Source organism: Manihot esculenta, chromosome 14, assembly GCF_001659605.2.
Source record: "Manihot esculenta cultivar AM560-2 chromosome 14, M.esculenta_v8, whole genome shotgun sequence".
NCBI lineage: Eukaryota > Viridiplantae > Streptophyta > Magnoliopsida > Malpighiales > Euphorbiaceae > Manihot > Manihot esculenta.
In genome coordinates this window covers 25,375,046-25,390,076 of record NC_035174.2, presented here as the reverse complement: position 1 = coordinate 25,390,076, position 15,031 = coordinate 25,375,046, and the positions used below count along the sequence as shown (strand labels likewise).

Here is a 15,031-nt window from a genome sequence, read left to right as displayed (position 1 = left end):
ATTAAAATATTTTTAATTTTTAAAATATCTATTAATTAATTTTTATATTAAATATTTTACTATTTAGATTTTATAATTTTAAAAAATTTATTAATTAATTTTTTAAATTTTTATAAAATTTATTGATTAATCTCTCAAATTAAAAATATTTAAATCTTTTTATAATATTTAGCGATTAAAATTAATAAAAACATTAATTAATAAATTTTTTAAAACATTAAAACCATTTTAATACATTTTTAAATACCATAAAAACTAAATAATAATTCTTCCCATTTAAATTAAAAGCTTCTGGCATAAATAATAATTCTCCCCATTTAAATTAAAAGCTTCTGACATAGAGTCATTTGTTTAGCACGGCCCGGGTGCAAAATTCATTTAAGGATCAACTGACATTTTAACCAAAACTTCGATAGATCCCACATAAATTTAAATTAATAAATTTGATCATGATAAATAAGCTTTGATCTTGCCTTTCTCATATATACATTAGCAGCCAAAAGTTAAATGAATTTACATAAAGAAATGGAGAATCTTTAGAAAGCTGCATTCATAAAAAACAGTTACAATTGTTAGCTTCCTTGGAATGTTCTTGTTACAAATAAGTTGCAAAAACAGCCGAAGACGTATCCTTGCATTCGAATCATCTGAAATTGTAGGGCCCAAACTCTGCTGCTACATAACCAAACTTGAGATTGGCAATCAATGAAAAGTTTGAATAGAAATGCAGACAGCACTACACCAGAACTCCCCTCTCAAGGTTATAAGAAACCTCATTATGCAAGTTGAGCTCCAATTGCAGCAAAGAAATCACGATGCTGCCTTACTTGGCAGAGTACCAGTTCTGAGCACGCTTTGCGTCAACTGATAGATCAACTTTAAGAATGTTCTTCCCATCAAAGGGTTTGGACATGCACTCAACTACTATGTCCTTGGCAATCTCAGCTGATTCAGTTGGTCCTTCCAAGATCACTTCATCATGAATCTGCTTGTCAAATGAAAGTTAATTTCCAGAGAGAGGCACTAAGATGCACTCATAACAAGCTAGCATTTCATCTCATTCTTGTTTGGATGTGTATGTAACTACGCTATCATACAAGAATAGAATCTATATGATCTATTTAACTCAAATGTATCAAGTCAGGGACATGTCCATTTTGTTAACCAAACCCAAGTGTGAGAAGCTACTAAAACAATTAAAACTACTCTCTGTTAACCCTTTTAAAAATAATTTCATGTAATCCCTTGACAAAAAATGTGAAAAGAAAGGAGATTGTAAGGTCTGATTCTTTTAAATATGATGAGTTCCTTATTAGATTATTATATTAGAAGTCATAGAATAAAACAAAATTAGCTTTAACTTTCACTAGATTAGAAACTAAGACTTTGACTTAACATTCATTAACTTATTGAATATCTATATTTCAAAAGTTTTAATTTTTTGCAAAATTTGCAAAAAGTACTCTGATGGAATTGCAAAGAAAAACAACGAATCCACAATAAAATAAAATCATATAATAACACACTTAGTACGACTCTTTTTCTCTCAAAGTTTCCAGAAAAGAATGAAAAAACTTTATAAAGAATTAAAAAAATATTATAAATTAAGAATAATAATTGAGCTACTAAAAGAAAACAATATTTGAGAGAGTAATAATGAGTCTGAAACTAAAATCAAATGGATTGAATTGGGAGAATCAATTTTTATTTTATAGTTTAGAGATTTTAGTAAAGATTTCCTCAAAACTTGATTATTATTGCCATCATTATTTTAAAATAAAAATTGGGGATTGATTTTGTTTTTGGACCCTTTCAGGACGCCTATTTCTTTTATATATATATTTTTTCAAAATGAATTTATACCATTCAATAGAACCATTACCAACAAAGATGTTTTTTGAAATTAAGAAACCTCGTATACTTAGATGTGCATTTCCAAATAAGATTATTATTGGACAAAACCCTAAGTTAGGAAGTAATTAACTGCCACAATTGCATATGCCGAATGGCCAACAATCAAGTACCATATGTCACATATTACAGATGGACAGCGGACAGTGATTTAATAGCTTTGTATGAGGTTGCAAAGGGTGGGGTGGTATGCTGTTACAAACAAGATCTATTGCAAGGATGATCTATAGACAACAGTATCTGAGCAACAAATTGATTGGAGGTTCAGGTATAAGCAGATGTACCATAGATCATACCTATGTAGAAAACAAAATTATGAAGGAAAAAAGAACAAGACCACAACCTGTAAAAGCAGTTTCCATCCAAGCTCCTTCAGCCGATCATTTTTTGATATTTGTAACATTGCACACATGGCAACATCAGCGGCACTACCCTGTAGTAGCCACTCAAATCAGGGTAGGAGGGGGAAGGGGAGAGAGAGAGAGAGAGAGAGAGAGAGAACGAGAAACTTTAAGTTCATGAGAAAAAGTAAACCTGCACTGGTGTATTTATGGCAGCTCGCTCTATATGACCTTTTTGTGCATTACTTGCATGAGCCATTGATGGGAATATGCGAGCCCGTCCAAGTAGCGTGTGAACACGACCATCTTGTCTAGCTTCTTGCTTGCGAGCTTGTTGCCACTTAAGTACTTCTTGTCTTTCTTTATACCAGAGATCAACAGTGGCCTTAGCTTCCTCTACAGAAACCTGAGAACAAAGGTGGTAAAAAATGACCATGGTCAAGTTAGTTCAATTGGCATCAGTGACCCACATATTAGTTAGTGCCACTGCATGTTTACCTTCCAATCCCGGGCAAGGCCCACTGGCGTTTTTCCATAAGCAATGGAAAAGTTAAGCATTTTAGCTTTTCTTCTTTCAGAACCAAAAGCATCCTGAAACATAAATTTTGATTCAATAAGCTTTTACAAGTCAGGGTTATTCATAATTAACCCTAAGAAAAGCAAAGGCAAGGCAAAAGGTTAAACCATGGCTGTTGCAGTGTTAGAACTAGCTCTGTTACACGAAGTTGTGCTCATAAATTTTATTTCAGAAGAATTTAACTACTAAAGGTTAAAGGTACCTACTGACAACAGGTTGCATGTTCAATAACAACATTAGAAATATTTGTATTAAAATCAAAAGCATGGATGCAAATCTCTCTCTTTCTGTAATACCCGGCTAGACTCCGGTATCGGAATTCCTACCGTCCGGTGGAATCTCGGATGTCGGAAACCTCTAAAAGGGTAAAAAAAATCATGTTTCTATAAAATGTTTTCATGTATTTTATGGTTTTTATGAAGTAAGGATTTGAGTTAAAGTTTTAAAGAAAAGAAAGAAAGAGAATGAAGGAAGAGCCCAGGTTCGGCCGCCGAACATGGGGTGCATACGGAGGCACGTTAGGCCCCCGAAAGTGGCCTGGCCAGCCACCTATAAAGGGGTCCCCTGTCCAAAATGGGCGAGTTTTCTCTCCCCATTTCCGGCCAAGGTGAGTCTCCGACCTCCCTTGTCGATCTTGTGTTCTTCCTTGAAATCTCTCATGTTTTTATGAGTTATTTAACTTGGTTTTGAAGATTTTTGGAGCTAAAATCAAGATTTGAAGCTTGGAGACCCCGGAGCTTTCTTCCTCCATTTCTCCAAGTTTAGGTCGCCTCCCCTCTCGATCTTTAAGAGGTAAGGGTAGATCTTTAGCTTATCCCATGTTTTAAACAAGTTTTATGAGAGGTTATGGGGTAGAAATGCATGTTTAGGTTAGTTGATTGTTGTTAGGGTTAATGTTGAGTTTATTGATAATGTATGTTGTATGAGTTGCTATATGTGTTTGTGTTGGGGTTTAGGTTAGTTTGAGACCCCTATATGCTTATTTGTTTGTGTATGCATGTTGTAGAATAGCTTAATGCATGTTTGAAAGGTTTGGGAGGCAAAAATGTACATGAGGAGGCTGAGTTCTGCCACTTTGGAAGAACTCAGGTTCGGCAGCCGGAGGCCCTTTCGGCCGCCGAACCTGCCTGTGGAGGCAAGCTTTTGGCTGCCGAACCCTGCCCCCGAAAGTTGGACTTTCGGCTCTGGAAGGGAGTTTCGGCCGCCGAAGGTGCCGCCGAACATGCATGAGTTTCGTCTCTGGAAGGGACTTTCGGCCGCCGAAGGTGCCGCCGAAAGTGGCTGAGTTTCGGCTCTGGAGGGGCTTTCGGCCGCCGAACCTGCCGCCGAAAGTGTCCTGTTCAGCCTTCCTTTGCATGCTTTATATGATTGTTTTATGATGTTTTAGGGGGTTTTTGGAGAGTATTTTAGAGTTATGTTAGCGTATGTTTGGTCCCTCATTTTGAGTCCACCTGTGTAGGTTCAGACCCGAGGACCCCAGCAGTGATCTAGCTGTTTCAGAGTCAGCCTGAGGTGAGTAGAATGAATCTTTATGTATCAAATTAAATCAGTTTTGAGCATGATCATGCATCATGAATATCATGTTATTTACTAGGTTGTTTGCATTAGAATCCACGAATATGTTGCATTGCATATTATGATGTTGATGTGGATGGATATTGGATGACCCATTAGTCCTCGATATGATGTGGAAAGACTAGATGTGGCCTGCACTACACCCCTGGCACGATGTAAGAGAAAGTCCGGATGTGGCCTACACTACGCCCCCGGCATAATTGGATATGTTATGTGTAAGAGAAAGACTAGATGTGGCCTGCACTACGCCCCTGACATGATTGGATTATGTAGAGGGCTATTGGTGACAAGTCCATCTTTAATGTGATTTGTTTATGATGTGATGCATTCCATGAAAGCATATGTTTTAAATTTAATATTATTCTATTCTGCTCACTGGGCTCTAGTAGCTCACCCTTTTCCCTTAACCCCCAGGTTTGCAGGTTCGAGATAGACCAGGGAGTCTTCCAGGTTGAAGTTATGTCTATGTAATAGTTAGAGTGGACATGTATTGTAAAATGATTTTATGCAATGTAATGTAAAGAATGCTCTAAGGTTTAGTATTGTGCTTGGCCCGAATAGTAATGTTATTTCCCTTGTACATGATCTTTTAATGAAACGTCCTTTTCTTTATGATGAGAAATGATAGTCCAAGCTTGATGTATGTTATGATAACCCATTAGAGCATTTGATGAGGGCTCTAGTCTGGGGTTTTATGTTTATGATGTTAGTGCATACACAGGTCAGGCTTGGAATATTGAAAGTTTTTAAATTATTATGAAAATGTATGATCATGTATGGGATGTTATCAGGTATATGACAGGTATAGGAGGCTTGCTACGGGTCCCGGCGGCCTTAAGCCGATCTGGATCCTAGCGCCGGTAGCGGTCCGAATTTTGGATCATTACACTTTCCCTCACATACACACAAGCATGAGAGTGCTTGCCCAAGAAAATTTTCCCTTTGATATCATACAAATATATATGAATTAGAAGATGCTACCTAACCTTGGTTATAAGCCTAAGACCAAAACATGAATGTATCAGAAATCCATGCCTAGAATTTATTGGTTGCATCTACTATACTAGGATAAAACAATAATGTTACTGTAGTAGACAGTTGCATTCATTTTCAACATGCAAAGTTAGTGTTAGAACATTTCATGGTTTAGAAATATAGACCCCCAAAAAAATTTACGCAGCGAATTTGATACCCAAGCTATCCTTTGATCCTACCATCATATTGCCGACCCAGCTTGCACAGAAGGAAATAAGAACAACAAATTATAATAGGCACAAAAGAAATTATGGAAATGACTCCATCATATTGCAAAAAAAATTCACCTTCAACAAAGGAGCTGGCGGTTTATCCTCACCAGGTTGAGGATACCACTCAAGAAGCACTTCCCCTTTATCAACTGCTTCATGAATATGCTGGTACATGTTCATTGCAGTTCTTGAATGAAAATCTCCACCAGCCTTGAAGGCTTCCAACATGCTCTTACAGTCAGCAAGATGGGCAAGAATCCTAAGTTCCAGCTGTGATATGAATAAATACTTCAATCAACCCTAAAATACCAAAAAAAAAAAAAAAGAGAAAAGAGGTGGAAATTTTAAACCACTAACCTGCCCATAATCAGCAACAATAAGGGAATTTCCAGGTGCAGCAATAAATGCCTGACGGATCTTATACCTGTCCTTCTCCAAAGCAGGCTGATTCTGAATTAAGGAAAACAAGCCAATATTCTTATATGTCCAATGCATTACCAAAGAAACATGCCTTCTAAATATCATAGAATATCAATCTGTAACCAATAAAGAAGAGTGAATCATCCTTGGTCCAAGTCCACGCTGACCTTCACACAACAGATGGCAAAATACTAATGCTTCTCTTGAAAATTAAGAGAAATCATTTAACTTTAGTGTTTTTACTTCACATTTCATTATCAACAGACTTTGCTGGAGTTATGATTAGCTTAAGAAGCAAGATATTTCCTTGAAAACTTTGGTAATGTTTAATTTGGTGATGCAGCTGAAGAGAGACATCTTCTCTTGTTCTCAATTAATGATTGGTTATATATTTATGAAGATTGGAAGTAGAAAAATAAAGGCAGAAACAGACTTACGTATAGCTAAGATTAGCTTTAGAAGTAAACATATTTTGTTGAAAAGTTTATTTTAAACTGCAGTTGCGGATAATGGGACAGGCCTATTACATCTATAACAGAATGCTGACAGCCTATCCCTAAACGAATTATTTTAAAAAATTTGTGAAGTTCATGAAATGAGAAGATATTGAAGCTATAATCAAAACTAAGATACATGATTAAATAACAAGCATAATACATTCAATAAGATATTAATTTATCATCTTTAGACAACATGTTTTAAAACTAAAATAACAATGTAGCCAGTAAAATAATAATAATAATAATAATAAAAATAATAATCTTATCACCACCAATATGAGTGTCTAAGAGGCTCTTGATTATCTTGACTTTGATCCTTGGACTGGAACTAGGATATTTTTTAAGCCTAATCTTCTTTCTGATATTATTTTCTAATTACTTATGAATTCGCCCAAAATCGATTCCAAGAATACTAGAATAGCTAAAAAAATAGAGAAAAAAACAAAAAGAAACCACCTATAGATTTGGCTAAATGGAACTTCATATTATACATTTCATAAACTACCTAAAACAAACCATTTTTTTTACTTAATTAGAAAAAAACAACAAATACAAATAACTTGCTCTTTGCAAAATTTTGATGTATAGTGATGATTTGCTCTCCTTCAATTTAAAACAACCTTGTCTATTTGATAATCTAAGATCTTGAACTCATAAATTATTTGTATGGAGATGAAGTATTTCACTCGATTGTGGAGAAATCCCTGCAGGAAGTGTAGAAGCTGGATGAATAAAGCCAACACTGCCTTTAGAAAAAAAAAAAAAAGCCTCCAGCTGTTGCCTTCACATAATCAATGTCCAATGAAAGCAAACGATTCTGCCTTACAAGAATAATAGCTGCTATGGCCATCAAGTAACAGGCCATTACCTTTATGAAATGGCCGTTAAAATCTCACTTTTTAACGGCTAAAACAGCAACGGTAGACCAATTTTCCTTTAAATAACAGCCACTACATTACTGAAGCCATGTTTCATTTGGTGATGCAGCTGAAGAGAGAATCTTCTCTGTTCTCAATTAATGAATCGATATACACCCAAGAAGATTGGGAGAATAAGAAAAGAGGCAGAAAATGAAAGAAGAAACCTGCAAATTTGGCCTCCTAGCTGACAAGCGACCAGTTTCAGTATTGATATTCAAGGAACAATGAACACGTCCTCTCTTGCTTGCTACATTACTCCCCTGATGTATAAAAGATATTGACATCAACATTAAGTAACTCACAGGTTGAAATCCAGAAAAATCAAGGATGAACAGAATTAACTCTTGGAAGTGAGAAGTAGATGCCGATAGCACATAATGTTTTACCATTTAATGCACATATATAACTTCAACATTAGCAATCTAACTCCTCACTTTAGCTTGAAATCTGTACATGAGCGGACATGCTTACAGCATATGCATGCAACAAATTGCAGTTTTTCATTTTGATTTCACTATCAATAATATAATTTTGGCTGATCTATAGAATTACAGTTTTAGAATTGATAGGTTCTTGGAACATTAATTTGATCTTATATAACACTGCCACACAACTGGGCAGTTCGCGTAGAAATACAGGGCCTAGAGAATGCACAAAAGATTCTAAACAATAAAAATCTCCTCATTCTCTTCTAATGATTTGAATAAGAAGCCACTTCTTGTCACACACATATACACACATGATATACTTCTGAGGCTGAGGAAGTGTATTCACAATTTTATGCCACCTCATTTAATATATTACTAATTGCATGTGTTTACTTGGAGTGAATTTCACACATATTATGAGACAATACATATATGATAACTATAATGCTCACTGTACATTACATGTTGATGGATTGACCAGACCTTTGGAACAAGTCAACTATTATCTACATTGGAGATTTTCCAATGAGCAGAACAAGCATAATCCAAACTCTACCATAAATCATTATCAGGCATTAGCATCACACTAAGCCATGTTCGACAGAATTTCCATTGCTCAATGAAATCTTTGACCAATAGGCCTTACCTCAATCCTCAAGGCAATGAAGTGAAAATTATATTATAACAGTTATTAAAAGTGCAAGGTACAGCAAGGCACCAAGGGGTCTGAAGCCTTGAAGTCTAGGAGCAATACGCAACGTGAGGTGAAAAAATAGAATAAAATAAAAGATAATTGTACCGTATAATATTTAACAGTCAAGTAAACAAGTAATAATGTATTTACAATTCAAACAAATAAAACTCAATTAATGTAAATATTTATATTTAACAAACGTCATTAAAAAAATTTTTAAAAAAAAAACTCAAAATCCAACCACCAAAAATTAATTCCCAATTAAACACCCAACTATAAGTATCAAATTACTATTAAACACTTAAAACATCACTTGAATATCTTGAGATATATTTGTAAAATTAAAATTTGTTTACACACTAATTTATGTAGATAACTCCTAAGAATCCGTATTAATCTGGATAAGCATAGGAGTAAATAATGATAAATTGCATTGCGTATGGAATATTAGTATGCTGTTCACATTTCATAAATGCATGATGCATGACATAAAATGTAGCAGAAAAAATACCTGTAGGGGGAGGATGAAGTTGGATATCAAAGAGTCAATACTGCAAACTTCACATAAAGAAGCAATAGCATGACAAGCCTCAATTCCTTCCTCCTGTCTTGGAAACGCCAGCATAGCTGTTCCATAAGCAGATTTATCTATGTTGGGGACCGATGACATTTTTGATTTTGAATTTTCAATTGTATCTAACTCGCAATCATCCACAATGGCGTTATCCATAAAATCATATTCTGCAGAGACCTTCCCAGCAAGTGTCTTCAAAGCATCTCCACCGACTGAGGGCCAACCACTTGCTGTGTACTTCTCAGCAGGAAAATCACCAATTTTATGCAACTTTATATTGCGAAATTTTGTGGGAGACTTCTTGCCTTCTTCAATCACTTTATCAACATTGGGAACTTTGAACATTCTCTCATGTGGAAGACTCTCTGTATCATCCTTTCTAAAATAGAAAATAATTTAAAATAAATGAGGTTTTTTCCTTCACCTCATTCAGTTAGGGCATCATTAAGTAACAACTTATATACATGTCACTATTTCAAAAACAAGTAATCCACACTATTTTCTTTATTGGAAGTCTATGTTTGTATTAAAGGAATAGTAATTACATAGACAAATAAATTTTAAAGGAGGTAAAGACCAACTTCTCTGCATAGACCTTAAACTTTTATTTGTTGATTATATGATATGTAAACATATAATGATCGTCAAAATGGAAACTTTTGTATCGTCGGCCAAAAGATGAACTGAGAAACAAATGTGTAAACAATTATATAAATTTTACCTGTTTGCAATCCCACCAAAAAATAATTGGCGCAGTTGTGTATCACTCCCTACGTTCATATACTTAGCATCAGGGCAGTACTTGCACGCCCAATTGCGAAATCTATTAGCAGCAACCTCTTGTTCTGCTTTTGCAACCTTCTCCAGCTCAGCAAGATATGCTCTATCAACAAGTATCCCCTCAGTTTCCATTCTAACTAGAAGCTCACCAAATGGTTTCCAGTATTCCTGGTAGAAGTCATACATAGATTTTCCAACTGGTTTGCCATCAACTTTCCATGGCATCTGACATAATTTGTGTTTCAAGCTCTCATAAAGCTGCCAGGTGCTTATTGCATCTAAAGCAGAATAACAAATCCATAATTCTCGCTCTTCTCTTTGTAGCTCTTCCACAGGAGCAATGGTGATAATTTTTCCTTCAGATCCATCTTTTCTCAACTTGTTCTTGCCAAATATCATTTTCATGGACACTTTACCAATCAACTCTTCATAGCAAGACTGAACCCCACTCATAACTCTTTTATCACCAGTAAGAGCTTCAAGGGAATACCCACCATCTGTCCGTCTTGATGAATTCCATAACCGTGCCATGTGCATTGTGTCAGCATGAAACCCATAAACAGGAAAATCATAATTCTCAATGACATGATTGTCAAAACTATAGTTGTGCCAAACCTACAGAATGAATAAGCTAACTATGAGTATTCTCAAAGCATGCATAACCTTAGAAGTAAAATAAGGTAAAGTGAGAAGTCAAAATTGTTAATCAACTTCACTGCCAACTGCAACCATAGGTTTCCTTTGTAGTTTGATAAAACAATGATATTAATGGTACAAAAAGAAGAAGAAAAGAAGAAAATCTAGCAAGTGCTAAAGTTAATCATAGTCATTTGACATAACATATCAAGTCAAGTCTCCATATGCTATGCTAAAAGAATAACATATGATAAAACTGTTGCCTTTACAAAAGAACTCAATCCACTAGTCAAGTCTCCATCATGCAACAAACTTGTACAAAAGGTGCAAAAATAATCAGGTTAACATGCTTATAAACATGAATCATCTTTTGTTACTGATTTACATTGAATATATATGAACCATATCAGGAGGAAATAATATAGAAAGAAAAGAAAAGGCTTAACCTTTCTAATGTTTGGGTCCTTGAAAAATGGAGCAAATTTGGCCAAAATCTCCTTGCCACCACCATCCAAAACATCTACCCAGATACAAGATTTGCCATTTCCAAAATCTGCCTTGGGTCCAGAATAAATACTGAAGCATGTTATCTCTCCATGGTCAATGGGCGTTTCTTCCTTCACATCAATCTTGGCCACCTGTAAAGTTTTTAATATTAAGAACTAGGGAGTTGCTAGTTAACCTGAACTAAATCACAAGGCTTGTTGAGATTAGTTGCATGAACCCTTATATTTATTTTTTCTTCTCTAAGGTAAACCTTTTAAGAGCAGTGTGATACAGTATCAAGTTTTACCACTTCAGTAGTTCAGTTCACAGCATTTCTATTCTACTTGTAACAACTGTCGTCCCACATGAAAGATACACTCATTAGACAGTTTGCATAGAATAGAAGGCCATCTGTGCACTACTACTAACAAAAGGGGTTACTTTTGGCCCACATGGTCAAATCCAGGCCTATCCCAATTGTTGGACTAGTAATGTATTCAGGCTTGGGACATGCCACTTGTCCTTGCTTAAATTCAATAAATGCTCACATAAATGAAATTCCAATGACATAGATATATCCTAAATTTTCTATTTAGGAGCTTTAAGCCCTTAGAGGTTTAGATTTTTTTTAATCTGTAAAGAATATTTTAACTATCATTGTTTGTGTGAAGCAATCCTAATCCTATGAACAATTACCAAGACCTTGGTTATGAAACCCAAGGAAAATACTTCATGCATGAATTTAGAAAACTTACATTTTCTTGCAGGCACTTCATTTACAATATTTGGTTTCTGCCCATTCAAACACTAGAAACCTCCCCTTTAAATTATAAACAAAATCCCGCAATCAATTAATGAGAAAACTAGAAGCCATGGAGTTGAATCTCATCTCAAAATCAACTCCAAATTTTACTCCTACAACCAAATGCATTATCTTCCTTTTGCCTCACTTTGTTGCCACTATACACTTGAATGACCATTTTAAATAAGAACGTATATGATTTTATATCCTGTACTAATTTCCTCTAGGTCATAGATTAGTATGCCTCCCTAATGCAAAAGCAACTGTGTAAGGGAAAAGTAAATAGAATTTATTGCAAGTAAAGTGCATACCTCAGTGTCACATGCGTGAACAAAATGCCTATACTGATGCATAAGCTTATATACAACCTCATCTGCTACAGAGACATTATTAACAACCATAATTTTGCCATAAACACTAGCAAGCCTCTTTTTAATGTCTGGAAGGCAAGATGCCTGCTTAGCATTGGAGGGTTTTTCGGCATCACTAACCACAAGAAGCTTTGCATTGGTCTGTTTACCGTCAATTAGACCAGCACCAACATGTTCAATTTCATTGAAATTTCTCTGGTGCTTCAATATCTTCATTGAAAATGACCTATCAGTCTGTGCATGCATTTTCGAGATTTTGCCCAAAGAGAAGCCATTAGGCTTTTTCTTATCAACTGCCTCATCATTTATATTATCTACAGGTGCACTGCCCTTTACCACCATGGATCCATTTTTCTGTGCACTTTCTCTTGAAAAAATTTTCAAAGATAAACTACTTGGCCTTTTATCACCAATTGCATGACCATTCACATTACCCAAAGTCCTACTGCGGCTACTGGTAGTTTTCTGTTCTGTACTGAATTTTACTGGTGCAGCATGATCATTACTATCAACAACACAACCTCTGCCATTTCTTGAGAATGCTTGTTTCTGACTATTGAATTTATCAGCAACTGTGGCTCCATGCTCAACTGAATGAGAACTACCGTCTTCCGCATGCTCATTCTTAACTGGAGAATATCCCATTTGATATTCCCTCAAGTTTTCACTTTTCTGTAACCTTCTGTATTCCCGCAAGGTTTCACTCTTTTGTCTCCATGAGCTTTTAGTGCTTTGGTAGTGTTCTGTAGCAAACTCCAGATTGGAGGCTGCAGTGTAGTTTCTGGATGCCAATATCCGCTTCTCTTGTTTTGCTTGCAGGTTAACTATTACCCCTGAAGGCATTTCCACCCAATACCTAAAATATACTCACTCAGTATGCTAAATAATAAATTATAGGTAGCCAGAAGCCAACTTAATCTACAAAACCTAAAAGCAAATACGCAAGCCACTTGATCCTAAATTCTAGTGAAAGAACAAAAAATAAAACATCAACATGAATCTTACTAAAGCCTATAAACAAGAGCTTCACAAACCAAAATGACTAAATAAAAGTAGAAATAAAGAAAATTTAGTGTTTAACTTGGTCCTTACAAACCTTTTTGGTGCTCTATATGACTACTATCAAGTGACTTTGCTGTTTAATTTTGTTTTGAAAATGACAACTGGTTTTAGCTACTATAAGTTGGATATCATATACTCCATCCATACCCGAAAGTAGGCTTATTTTTATGATATAAAAATGTAGTTGATATAATTAAACAATAAATTTTGTTTAATCTTTTTCTGATATACCTTCACTCCTATTGCTCTGTTAAAATTAAATAACTTATACTACTAAATTATTTTTGCTACTAAGTGGTTTTACTTCTCAATGTATATCAAGTAAGTACGTATTAGTAAACTATAAATAAACTACTAATTTAAAATAAAAAATGGCCTATGATTTGGGATAGATAAAAGAAAGTAAGCTTATTTTTATGGATGGTAGGAATAGTGTTTTCACATTCTTTTAGCCCAGTTCTTGGTTTCTTCAATGGAAATTATTACTACGGCTATTTTTAATCATAAGACGAAATAATTGAAACCCAGTAGTCTGAAGAAAAAGAAGTGGCAAAAAAAAATAATATTGGAGCATGTAATAAGAGAAAGCTAAACTAGTGGAAATTCCAACAGCAATACCATATAGACCCTAAAAATACATATTTCGTACTTAAAATCACTATGAACCTATTTAACTTAAAACCTACTTACCAAAAAAAGAGTAAAATAAAATTATAACACCCAGATAGCGAAATGTAATTATAAAAAAAAATTAAAAAAAAAATAAAACTAGTAGAAGTGAACCTGTGAAGTGCATTAGAGAAGGGACGAGAGGGAACACCAAGTGAGGCGAAGCAGAGACATGACTGGGAGAACTTGAAATATGAAGGGCCAATTGGTCCCAATGGTGGCATTTGGGTGGTGGAGAACCCCATAGCTAAAACCACTGTAATTTTCCCCAGCTTCGAGCAACTACAAGGACTAGCAGTGCCTTTGGAAAGAAGAAGAGCCGTTTTGTTGCGTAGTTCTGGGGCCAACTCAGTAAGTGAATGGAGTTTCTGAGATGAACAGTATGAGAGATAAGGCTAACGAAAGTGCGTCTGCGAGAGAAGCAGAATCGATGAAGCACAAGTATAGAGCATACCCATGTCATCGCCCACACATAGGGAGGACATTGGCTGAAGAATAGCAGTAAAGGAGAAGGGGGTGTCACCGACGCCAGTCGCAGGGAAGGAAATCGACTAAAGGAGGGGATGAAGGGATGAAGGACGTGGTGGCGACGACGTTGACAAGGCGAGACGTCGACAAGGCGCGATGTTGAGGACAAGATGAGGAAACGACGACTAGAGGTGACAAGAACGGCACTGGTTAGGGAGGAGATTTGGGACTTGGGAAAAACCAAGGGCGCCGAAGAGACTGATTATATATGTATATCTAACGACACGCTCCTTAACATAAAACGGCAGAATGTATATATAATATGGAAGTCCGATTATTCCCATATTTTTTTTAAGTGTCGTGAAAGTTCAATTCGATTCAATTTTTTTTATCAATTAAACTCTTTTTACAATGGCCAAATAAGTAATATAATATTTTTTTAATTTATAAATTAAAATTTTAATATTTTAATTATCATAAAAATTAAAAATAATAAATAATTTTTAAAATTATAAAAATAAAATTTTATTATTAAAAATAGTGTTTATTATTAAAAATAATATTTTTATT

The 15,031-nt window shown here is 35.1% G+C and overlaps 1 protein-coding gene across 1 annotated transcript; it reads right to left on the bottom strand.

Annotated features, from left to right (window-relative positions):
- Positions 1 to 450: 450 nt before the first annotated feature.
- On the bottom strand, positions 451 to 14,713 carry LOC110607492 (DNA polymerase I A, chloroplastic/mitochondrial). The gene is made up of 12 exons (XM_021746620.2): positions 14,108 to 14,713; positions 12,203 to 13,118; positions 11,050 to 11,241; positions 9,909 to 10,582; positions 9,125 to 9,566; positions 7,656 to 7,751; positions 6,009 to 6,101; positions 5,727 to 5,921; positions 2,751 to 2,843; positions 2,446 to 2,658; positions 2,255 to 2,344; positions 451 to 985 (listed from the first exon to the last, which is right to left on the bottom strand). Exons 1-12 carry the CDS (start codon positions 14,236 to 14,238, stop codon positions 824 to 826), a joined length of 3,297 nt encoding a protein of 1,098 aa, XP_021602312.1. The 5' UTR covers positions 14,239 to 14,713; the 3' UTR covers positions 451 to 823.
- Positions 14,714 to 15,031: the final 318 nt, after the last annotated feature.